This window comes from Chaetura pelagica, unplaced genomic scaffold (assembly GCF_000747805.2).
Source record: "Chaetura pelagica isolate M959 unplaced genomic scaffold, ChaPel_1.0 scaffold2, whole genome shotgun sequence".
Taxonomy (NCBI): Eukaryota; Metazoa; Chordata; class Aves; order Apodiformes; family Apodidae; genus Chaetura; species Chaetura pelagica.
The window spans coordinates 1,206,065-1,217,991 of NW_009952796.1; the positions used below are offsets into that span (position 1 = coordinate 1,206,065).

Below are 11,927 nucleotides of genomic sequence, written 5' to 3' on the forward strand. Positions count from 1 at the left end.
ACAATTAACTAAAACCCTGGACTAAAAGACAGATTTCACGTCAAGCTCCAAACATGGCCAGGCAAGCTCAGGGACAGAGATGTCTCCACCAACAAGAGGTTAGAAAGGTAACAGGTTCACTGACAACCGTGCTGTCACCAGCTTTACAGCTTCAGCCTGACAGTTTTGTTTTGGGGTTGGGTTTGTTTGTGGTGGTTCTGCAGCTTCCCATTATTAAGGAAATTAAGTGTCTCATTATGAGTTTCACATTGAAGACAGATTTGTCATTTGTGCATGAATATAAGTCAAATACATACGCACTGAGTAGGAGAGTTTAGTGCCTACCTCACCATCACAGGTAATTGTGTCATGATCAAGCCTAATCTTAAAAGTAGCCAATCTCAATTTCAAAACAAATGTATAATCAATTTACCAAGAGCAAACAAATCTGAAAAAAAAACTACCAAAATAACCCTCATCTGTCCATCTAATCACACTTTAGACTGAGCCTTTCTCTACCATTTGTTTCAGAAGAGTCCTCTGTGTCCCTGCTATTCATTGCTTCAAACACAAGATTTACTCCATCTACCTAGAACTGCACAGTTGAAGGTTTGCTACCATCACATCATCTACAGTGAAGCAATTCCACTTGAGAAGGGGTGGGGGAGGAATCCTAACAGGCTATTCTGTATCTCAGATCCATTAGTAAGCTGCTGGTTTTGCTACAGACGTTTAAAGAAACTTAAGAGGCACTTATAAAACTCTGCAGCTTATGGTATCAGTCACTTCAGAGAGCAAAACAATCCAGCAGCCACTCCAATTGAAAGTGCTGTGGAGTTCAATTGTCACTGAAATGTTTTGTTATTACCAACCTGGGCAGAATGAGCAAATACACCTCTGCAGGTGAGCTACAAATGAGCTATCAGCACTGCAGGCTGCAGCCTGAAGAGATAATAGCATCCAAGTAGCTAGAATGCTGCTTTGCACACAACTAGGATAGGATTAGGCTGAAAAAAAGTGACCAACAGAACATTTTGGTCATTTTGACTCCACGTTAAATAATCCTGAAGGAAAGGTATGCGGCTTCCCTCTACCAGTGCCTACAAAGCAGGAACATGCAGATATAGACAGTTCATTCCCAAGGAAATTTAAGTTTTGTGATGCTTTCAGGCCACTGCATATAGAATACTCAAGAATTCTGCATATAGAATAGTCAAGGGACTGCTTGACAGCTGTAGTTTGAAAAATCTTCATACCCAATCATCATACCCAATTCAACTCTCCAGTTCAGTGTTCAGAAAAAATCCTTTCAAAGACACAATCTGCCATATTAAAAAACAGTTCACATCTTGCACATCTTATAGAATTAGAGCCATTCTTTCTCCACTTTTTATACATCTTATTGAGATGATGAGCACACAGTGAATTTCAGGTTTGCAGCAACAACACTTTTTTTTTTCCAGTGGGGAAGTGTCTGCCACCCTACATCACTCACCCACTTAGTCCAGGATGTACTTTAGTTGTGCTGATGCAACTTTGCTCTAGAGCAAATAAATAATTTTGGTTAAAAAGAAAACAAGCCCACTCCTTTTTGGGTGAGGTGGGCTTTTTTTTCCTCTTCTTTTTTAAAATTAAATTTAAATACAGCACAGATGTGCAAAAACCACACAGTGATGTGGTTTCCAAGAATAGACCCTCAAAACAGTTGCATTGTTACAACTGCAGCACAGGGCTCTGAATAAAAGAGTAATTCCCACTGAAGTTGTTTGCAAAGGTGCACTCTGATCATCTTTAAAGGACTAATAACCCTCTAACAATTTTAATCCTTTTGTGAAGTGTGAGGGGAAAAGTCAGGAGTGGGACGGGCAACACCCTGAAAACATTCCTAAGTTCACTTTCAGCAAAGGACAAGGTAGACATAAGACTAATAAACTGAAACTGTATATAGAGGTCTTTTGTTCACGGCTTCCGTTTAATCAGTAGAAGGTTACAGACAAAGAGTATAGTCACTATGCACCCTTTTAAAATTAATATCAGGTTTTAAACATTATCTATTATTGTCAGGCACAATCATTCACCCATACTGCCTTTTTTGTGTGTGCATTTTCCAAACAGAAATAAGCAGTGACTTCTCAAAATTTTTCCCATTTAGACAATCACCAGGAAAAGAAAGAACCAGATGATACCTCAGCAAAAACTGAATGCCAGAAGCAGAGCAACTGTCTGTTCCCTCCCAACTGTATCACAACAGTGTGAACAGAAGGAAACCACATACCTTGTTACCTCCTGCTGCAGTCGGGAAACGCTGGGCACATAGAACATTACCCCAAAAAAAAGCAAAGGCTCATTGGCAAATTTGTCCAGCTGCTTCTTCAGAGGCTTTTCCAGTTCAACCCAGCGGGCTTGCTGGCTCTTGCTGAGAAACCAAAGACCAAAGTAGTGAGTCTAGATAAAGAAAGAAAACAGTGTCAGTTTACCTTTTTCAGCTAGATCACACATACAGTCAACGATACAATTGCAAATAAGAACAGATGGCATTGTGCAAATTTTCCCATATGCAAAATCAGAGTAATTTCTTTTTTACTGCCTTTTTTATTATTATTTTTTAGAACAACCTTTAAGACAATGACAAATTAATATTGCAATATAATATACTTCATGGAGTCCTATCTGCCCCTTACCATCTCTCCCAAAATGCATATTCAAGAGCTCTAGCTGACATGGCACAGGTGACATAAATGATTTACAGGAAGTGTCTGAGTCTTCGCTTTCTTTTACACCTGTGCTTTGTGAACAGACAGCAAACACTAAGTTTGAAGCAAAGCAGAAAGGCTTTGTGAAACTTTGGATCAGGCCCACTGCAGGCAAAGGAGAAGGACTCTTTCCATTACAAAAAAGAATGCAAACCCACAGGAATATGTCAAATTACACTTACAAACACCAGAACTCTTAACCCAATACAGAACATGTTTTATTTCTTTATTAAATACACTCACAAGGCTTTATAATGGGCCAGTATTACACTTGAAATGTGCATCACACACACACAAGTCCTTTACTCTAGGCTTCTAAAGAAATACCAGGTTGAAAACCTCAGCTACTTCCTATCCTGTGTAAGTCTCAATGACTGGTACCTCCTGTACAAGCCACATGGGGCTGCTGCTGGTGGGGAGTAATTAACAAGCAAGTGTTCAGAACTACAGCATCAAATAATACAAATTGGTAATAAGCAGCTGAAGGACGAGCCAATCCATCATGAAGAATTCTATCTAAAAGCACATAAATCACTCTATTAAACACACTGATCTGATATTAATATTTGGGTTAATATTAATGGCATGGGCTTCAACAAGGCCAAGTGCTGGGTCCTGCACTTGGGCCACAACAACCCCATGCAATGCTATACGCTTGGGGAAGTGTGGCTGGAAAGTGTCTGGCAGAAAAGGACCTGGGTTTTCTAATTGACAAGCGGCTGAATATGAGCCAGCAGTGTGACCAGGTGGCCAAGAAAGCCAGTGGCATCCTGGCTTGTATTAGAAATAGTGTGACCAGCAGAAGGAGAGAGGTGATTGTCCCCCTGTGCTCAGCACTGGTGAGGCCACACCTGGAGTATTGTGTCCAGTTTTGGGCACCTCAGTTCAAGAGAGATATTGAGGTGCTGGAGCGAGGATAGAGAAGGGCAACAAAGCTGGTGAAGGGCCTAGAGAATCAATCTGATGAAGAATGCTTGAAGGACCTGGGAATGTTTAATTTGCGGAAGAGAAGGCTGAGGGGAGACCTCATCAGTCTCTACAACTACCTGAAAGGTCATTGTAGAGAGGTTGGTGCTGGTCTCTTTTCACAGGCAATTAGCAACAGAACAAGAGGGAATGGCTTCAAGCTCCAACAGGGGAGGTTTAGACTGGACATAAGGAAATTTTTTTTCACAGAAAGAGTGGTCAGACACTGGAATAGGCTGCCCAGGGAGGTGGTTGAGCCACCATCCCTGGATGTGTTTAAGGGTCGTTTGGATGTGGTGTTGGTGGATTTGGTTTAGGGGAGAACTTTGTAGAGTAGGGATGATGGTTGGACTCTGTGATCCCAAGAGTCTTTTCCAACCTGAATAGTTCTATGATTCTATGATACAATAATTAACAGCAAGTACTGTGACTACAGATCAGAAGATGAAAAAAAAGTCACATTTCGCAAAGGAACTAATCCATCAGTTGCTTAGAATCTGACTGTAGACCTAACTGTAAAGTTCTTATCAACATCATCTTTTTTTTTTCCCCTTGTTATTTCCGCTGACAGCATCTGGAGATTTCCAGCAATGCCTTCAATATAAAGTACAACTCTGCACTAACACTCGAATGAATGAAACAGAAACTGATAGGAATTTTTGTGAACATCATGCAGATTTAGGATCTGAAAGTGAGGCTGCCCAGGGAGGTGGTTGAGCCACCATCCCTGGATGTGTTTAAGGGTCGTTTGGATGTGGTGTTGGTGGATTTGGTTTAGGGGAGAACTTTGTAGAGTAGGGATGATGGTTGGACTCTGTGATCCCAAGAGTCTTTTCCAACCTGAATAGTTCTATGATTCTATGATACAATAATTAACAGCAAGTACTGTGACTACAGATCAGAAGATGAAAAAAAAGTCACATTTCGCAAAGGAACTAATCCATCAGTTGCTTAGAATCTGACTGTAGACCTAACTGTAAAGTTCTTATCAACATCATCTTTTTTTTTTCCCCTTGTTATTTCCGCTGACAGCATCTGGAGATTTCCAGCAATGCCTTCAATATAAAGTACAACTCTGCACTAACACTCGAATGAATGAAACAGAAACTGATAGGAATTTTTGTGAACATCATGCAGATTTAGGATCTGAAAGTGGAATAATTACTATTTCTGCATATTTCTCTCATTTTATTTCAATAAACTTTCTTGGTGTTTAATCTAACTGACTTGCTATACAATTAAAACTTGCCAGTAGTTCCCATTAGATTAGATTAGCCCCAAAACAAATAAAATGCTTATTTTGTTGTTATAGTTTAGTTTATCTGGGTAACAGTCCTTCCACAGGCAATCACAATCCTTCATACATGACACCACATTTTAAAGACAAAGAATGGAAAAACCTCTATTTGCTGTTTTATAAAACTTTAATGTGAAAACACTCTTCATACATTAAAAATCAACCATCAAATTAAATCAACTATCAAGATTTCACCAAGTGGATTTCCCATATGTTCATTCTTTCAAATAAAAGTCTTCAAAAGCAGAAGAAAATCTGCAACCATTACACTTTGCAAAAGCTACCATCAACAGCCTGTTTCATTTTGGTGAAGATCCTTCTTTAAAAACCATTGCACGTACCATGACTTAGCATACAGCACAAGGGCAACTAATGCAATATTAAAAAATTAAAATGCTTAGAAATGACAACAAGCCAGAAGAGGCAACACTGTCCTAACTATTCTACAGCTGAGGGCATGCAAGAGAGAACCATATACAAAAAAACCTGAATTGGAGTGCAAGTGTATTTACTTTAGGGTCTTATTACATGCATATTTATTTTCAACTTTGGAGAACATCCAGACTAGCATTTAACTAAGGTGATAACTAATTCAACCCAATTCTTTAATTAAGCCTGAAAAGCCTGTAGTATAGCTTGAACACTGCTCAATCAGTTTGGTAATAAGAAGCAATTAGTTCTTTTTTTGAAGAGAATCAGTGTAGTATCCTTCTATAATTTAGAGGTATTTTTAATCAATCAATCCAGGGCACAAATGAAGCAAAAAGTCAGCATCTCCCATAGGATAAGATGGACTGATACATGTCTACTTTCCCTCTGTAGTAATCACTGGGAAAAAAAAAAAAAAAGTTCTGATGAGCTCACCATGATGGTAATTAGATTAAAATGAAGGTGGGAGGGACAGCGGAGACAGCAAAGGAAAGGGATTCATGTGAAGGCAGAAAAAAGCATAGTGATTTAACTGCCTCATAAGGGAAAACCTTTAATGCACAAACTCTTAAAAAATCACTGCAGGACAGCTCATCCTCAGCAAAAAAAAACAGTGCAGAGCTGTGAAAACAGATCTTCCATATTACTTTAAAAAGTAAATATTCACATTACGTAGGACCCCAATTTGCAGTGTCAAGACCTTGTAAATCATGTAGCAACTAAAATGATTTGGAGTCTGAAGTATGAAAGAGTTATTCAGGGGGTTTAGGGTGTTGCAATTAAACAGTTAAAATGACCACAATGCCTCACCTTTGAGTGGAAGCAAAGGGACAACAAAAATTTAGATTTGCTATGGTAGAAAGGCTCTTCAAGTACCAAACCTAGAATACTGAATCACTTTCAAGGAATAAGAAGTCAAGGGAATGCAATGTTTAAGCTTCTAGACTACAGCAGATACAGTGGACCAACCATGGCAGCATGCATTTCACACAACTAAAAGATTTTTCCTGGAAAGCAGATTGGAGAGGATGGAGCAGTTGCAGATGAAGCACAGTGACTGAAGGGCAGAGGTCTAGTCACAAACGCACATGTCTCAGAGAGACAACCAACACAGTTATCTGAATATCAGCTCCCTGTCACCAGGAATTTTACTTCTTGAAAGTATTAGCATTTTTAAGCAACTCACAGCAGGAAAGACATTGTAGCTACTACTGCAAATGCCTGAAGAGACTCTCCCCTAGGAACATTAGAAATTCCCAAACAGGAACAAGAAAAAATGGGGCCGGAAATGGCTGGCCCATCAGGTTCAGTGTGCTGTGACCAGGCATATGACTGTCCGGAGGGCTTTACAGAATCTGAGTCCTGTGCTGCCATCCATTCCAGGCCACAAAACGTTTCTACCTCACAAATTAGATGACAGGGTAGAAAACCAGGATCTTTCTCTCTATTAGCAGCTATACAAAAACTAGCTTGATACCAAAAGCTGGTCTGTTTGATCGTCTCTGCAAAGTGAACCACTGATTTCACTCCAGTTCTCATTGAATAAGTATCTGTGCCTAGAAGGCTCTGAAGTAATATGGTGGCTCTGGCAGGTACATAAGCTGTCAAAGTGGCAAAGAAGGTGCATGACGCTTACACTTCTACTAAAATAAAACAAAATAAATTTTAAAAAATCCTTATTCCAGACAGACTGGTGATACACCTTGAAGGAAAGCTTTTCATAACACTAAGTGTTTGCACACAGATCCATTCTCCAGACAAAGAGCTTCAGCTGCTAGTGCTCTTGGTCTGCTTAATCCACAAATACACAAAGAGCTTTGTTACAAAAGAGTTTACATTCTTTTTTCTCAATGTTTTAAAATTTGTCTTACCTACAACACATGACTTCATACATGGTACAAGGGAAATTGGCCTACTCTCCTCCAGGAACTGCAGCCCTCTGCTAAAGCAGTGGACAAGAAGCAGAGCACTTGCATGCCCCAAAGGCACTTCCTGAAAAGATGATCCTCGAAATACGGTGAGTCAGAAAAGAAAACTGGATACATAAAACCTGTGCTAAGAAGTCTTAAAAAAGATGACATAGCTGTCAGTTCAGGAGGCAACATGATCATTCTGGACTTGGACTTAGCTATACTCCCAAGTCCAGAGCTGCCCCTGTCTATATGTTAGGCAAAAAGAATACACTTGTCAAAAAAAGGAGATGACAAACACTTATTACACAGCAAATTTCACTCAAAGGGATCCAACAAGACAGGCTTGGTGTTTATTAAGGCACTTAAGCAGCCAACTAAATATTTATCCTTAAGAAAGAGGCAGAGTTCCAGCTCCTCCAGGCAAAAAGCATCAAATCCTGCTATCCTGGGCACTTGCACGGCAGGGAAGGCACCCTTTGCAGCAGTCAAATGTTCTTAGAAGGTCTCTTGTCCTAGCTCTGCCTGAACCCAGTCCCAGCTTTGCTGGCAAAACATGTCAAATCACACCAAACTTCAAGGCAACTTGGCTGCTGAACACAGGTTTTCAGTCATGCCCTATGAGGAGGGGACACCTTCTAAGGCACAAAAAAAGGGTCAGAATGGCAGCAAATTACCACCTCTGCACAGCAATCACCATCTGCCTGCTGTCCTCCTCCTCTGGTTTGGGTTTTGCAGCATCCTAATGCTGGAGGTACCATTGCGGAACTCAGCTCAAAAGAATAATTTTGGTTGGAAAACACCTTCTTGCCACCCTCCCCCCACTCTGCCTCACTTTACAATACACTAGAACATTCATGTTTTTATCATTTTATAGAGTGAATAAAGGAGAAGAAAACGAAGAAAGAGACATGAAGTCTCACAACATATTTGTACAGATTACTTTGCTGTTTCTAGCAGGTTCATTTAGTCTCACTTGAAGGGGAAAATGCCATTATAATGAGGAAAAAACCCCATCTTTTTATAAACTGTGCACATACATAGAAAACTATAAAATTACTTTTCTGCCCTTGTCTTTCCTCCCTTTCCCTTTCTGCCCTCTTGCCTTTACTTTTTAAATAATGCTGTCATAAGAGCTCATGTTATTGGAACTGGTAACTGTTCAACTAGAAGACCTGATGCTTTGTCAAGAGCTTTGCTGAAAAGGATAAAACCAGATTTTACAGTAGTTACATACCTACACTTTCTAGTGACCTATTCCTGAACCCTGACTCAGTCAGGGAGGGAGCTGCATTCCCCAGAGATCAAATAGAAATATGCATAATCCACTAGATACTGTTTTTCAGTCATGTGTGGTATGATTGACAGTCCTTCACAACAATGCATACAGTAATCTCCAACAGTTTTGCTTTTTAGCAAAAATGTATTCCTAAAACAAAGGTAAAAAGTTGGGCACACCTGGGGTTCATTTAAATACAAGACCAAACTAAAGCATGAAGAAAAAAAATGGATCCTTACTTCTAAGAGAACACTTGCTCTTACCTGAGACTGCATGGAGGAGAGGTTGGCAGTGCTTTTCTCTCCTGAACATTTAAAGCAGCAATGGATGCTACCAGAATCAATCAGGAAAAGAAAAGAAACAAAAAACTAAAGGAAAAAAAAATAATTATCCAAGACAAAACAAAATAAACAACAACAACAACAAAAAAAAAAACAACAAAAAAACCAACAAAAAAAACCCCAAGACAAAACATAAAATAAAACAAAATAAAATCACACACACAAAAAACCTACCCAAAAAAACCCCCACCAACAACTTCTGTCAAAAAATGCTGTACTGTTGAAATCTGAACTTTACAAAATTGGTTCGACGTTGCCAAAACTTTGTGTAGAAAAAAAGTGGGGAGGGTGATGAAAGCAGGGGAAAGTGTTCCAACAACATCAAAGCATTCTGTTCTGTTTTGCTAAAATATTTTTTATCTCAAAACACAAACTTTTTGTGCTGACATAGATCTTTTTGCATGACACAAATGATTTTGAAAATGAAAAAAGCCAAAGCAACAGAAAACCCCCATTAAATTGAACACTGACCAAAACAACTTCCTTTGCTACTCTACTGTCCAATCTCTTTTCTCTGGAAAATTTTGAAACTTCAGGCTTTGTTCCAAAGTGGAACAAAACACGTCTGAAATAACAAAATGCTTTGTGGAAAAGAATGCAAACCCGCTGACAGAGCTATTGTTCATAAATGCAGGTGGACCTCCAGAGAGAATTATTAGGCCCCAGACTTCTGCTGCACCAACTAGATAAGCCCTCAAGGAATAAGAGGAGAATCACTTCATTCATTTCACTCCTTTCTACACTGCAAGAAAATGAAAGGACCTTACCTCTCTGTAAGGACACCCTAAGGTATTGCCAATAGAAATATAAAAAAGTTTAAAAAATAAAGGAAAAAAGTAATTAATGGGAAATTTTCATCTGTAGAAGGGGAGGAGGGAGATGATTCTACTAAAATACACATTAAAAAATTATGAAAAGTCACTATGCAATATTCTGACTCTCTGCCCTATTCCTGCCTGCACCATTTCCTGACTATTCTGCACACACACACATCCTTCTTTCATTCCTTATGATAATTTATGTCCAAAAAGGAGTTTTTGTTTCATTTTCACCTGCACTAGTTAGTTGTATGCTGCATTCCAATTGCCACCATTGCAAAGGGCCAACAAATGTAAGACACTGCAAGGTTGTTAATTGTCCCAGCTGTGCTTGCAGAATGCATCAACCAGAACATTTCATAGCATCACAGAATCAGGAAGCCTGGAAAAGACTTTCAGATCCTGAAGTCCAGCTGTCCACCCTACAACCCCTAACAACTAAACCATCTCCTGAAACACCACGACTACTCATTTTTTTGAGCACCTCTAGGGACGGTGCCTCCATCACCTCCCTGGGTAGCCTGTTCCAATGCCTCGCCACTCTTTCTGTGAATAAATTTTTCCTAGTATCCAATCTGAACCTCCCTTGGCACAGCTTGACCCCATTATACCCCAGTTGGGTGATAATGCAGCAATTTCCAGGCAATGGTTCTCAACTTGTCATTTGCAAAAAGCCTAGAAGCAGAGATGATACATGCGATGAGTCCAAGGAAGTAAAAAAAAATTAATTTGTCCCATGCACATTGGAGAGGTATTTCTAAAATGCCATCAACACTTTAACACTCAACTCTGCAGCAAGAATTCCAGTCTTCAATCGAGTAAGGGTTTCTTCAGTCTTTTCAGAAGAACTGGGAATGTAAAATAAGCCTTTCAGAGTTTCAGATGTGAAATATTTCAGTTAAACAAAAGGAAGAAAACCCCACCATCCTCAAACTGTTGCTCCTTCTAGTACATTAGCAACAAGAACATATTTATGTGAAGATGGATATTTAAAAGCCAGTGGTCTCCCTCCCACTGGCATAATTCAACCATCAATGTTGGTGAAACCAGAGTTACACTCAGATAAAAGTTACTGTCACTGGGCCCTTGGCACCCCTGTTCAGAAAGTAACATGCATCACTTTCTAAGAAAGGGAGAAACCTCCCATTGTAGTACAAAGAGCTCACAAAGGTATGATGAATGAGCAACAGCACAAAACCCCGAGTGCTGTTCTGCTTTCAGTTTTCATGCAACCAGAACATGTTTGTCCAAGCTCCAGCTGCTGCTGATATCTGGCCAGCTCCAAGAATAACATGACTCAAACGAACAGACTGCCTGAGCTAAAAATGTGTCAAATTATACAGTGACAGATGGTCTTTCTCGGGTTACTCTTACCTCACGTAATTCCAGCCTCTGAGCGACAGCTTCCAAGCACTCCTGCCCTGTGCTCTCCACAGAGAGGGTGCACTCGATGACATTGCTGTCCAGCAGACGGATCCTTGTCACAAAGCAGTTCTTGCTCAAGACGTTGTAGCGTCTGGTCCGTCGCAGTTTCAACCCGAAAGGCATGGCTGTTGGCCTGGGAGGTTGCCCCTTCCCTGTACTCCTCTGAGAGTTATCAGCACACTTGTTGACTTGCCTTGAAGGCTTCTTCAATTGGCACTACTCTCCTCCAGACACAGAGGTAGCTGTCCATTCCCGGGGCAAGCTTCAAGGGATTCCTGCAAAATACATACAAATAAGTAGAGTTAAATGTGAAGTGAGACATTCCTAAAGATCAGTGAAAAAGAAAAAAGCTTTAAGGAAAGAGTCACAATTAAAACCGTAAAATAAACACCTCCTCACCACAGGACCATCAGGCACTTACTACAGCTCCCAAAAGAACACCTTATACAACAAATCTTTCAAAATTCTATTTCGGTGCTGAATTTAAAGCACAGATTTAATTGCAAAGCTGTTCTTTGAGAAGCTCAGTAGAAACAGCAACTCCACGGGGCAAACATCCAGAGGTGCTAACTCTCCCACCATTACCCCCACCACAGGGGTCTAGAACAATCTTCAAGTTAAATTTTGGTGCCCTTGGGCCAGCTTTGAAAGCTTGCTTAAAAAGCTAAGAAATAGAGGCATTTAAAAGAGGTGCAATTTTGAAAGAAGAAAGGCTGGTTGCAGTCAGCAG

At 40.0% G+C, this 11,927-nt stretch overlaps 1 protein-coding gene across 2 annotated transcripts in view; it reads right to left on the reverse strand.

Annotated features, from left to right (window-relative positions):
- PTPN14 (protein tyrosine phosphatase, non-receptor type 14) overlaps positions 1 to 11,320 on the reverse strand; it is a 72,946-nt gene extending 61,626 nt beyond the window's left edge. For both annotated transcript variants that reach the window (XM_009994731.1, XM_009994732.1), the window contains exons 1-2: positions 11,147 to 11,320; positions 2,255 to 2,424 (exon numbers count right to left, since the gene is read on the reverse strand). In XM_009994731.1, the coding sequence (XP_009993033.1) occupies positions 2,255 to 2,424; positions 11,147 to 11,320 (344 nt within the window). The remainder of the gene's footprint in view (positions 1 to 2,254; positions 2,425 to 11,146) is intronic.
- Between the last annotated feature and the right edge of the window lie 607 nt (positions 11,321 to 11,927).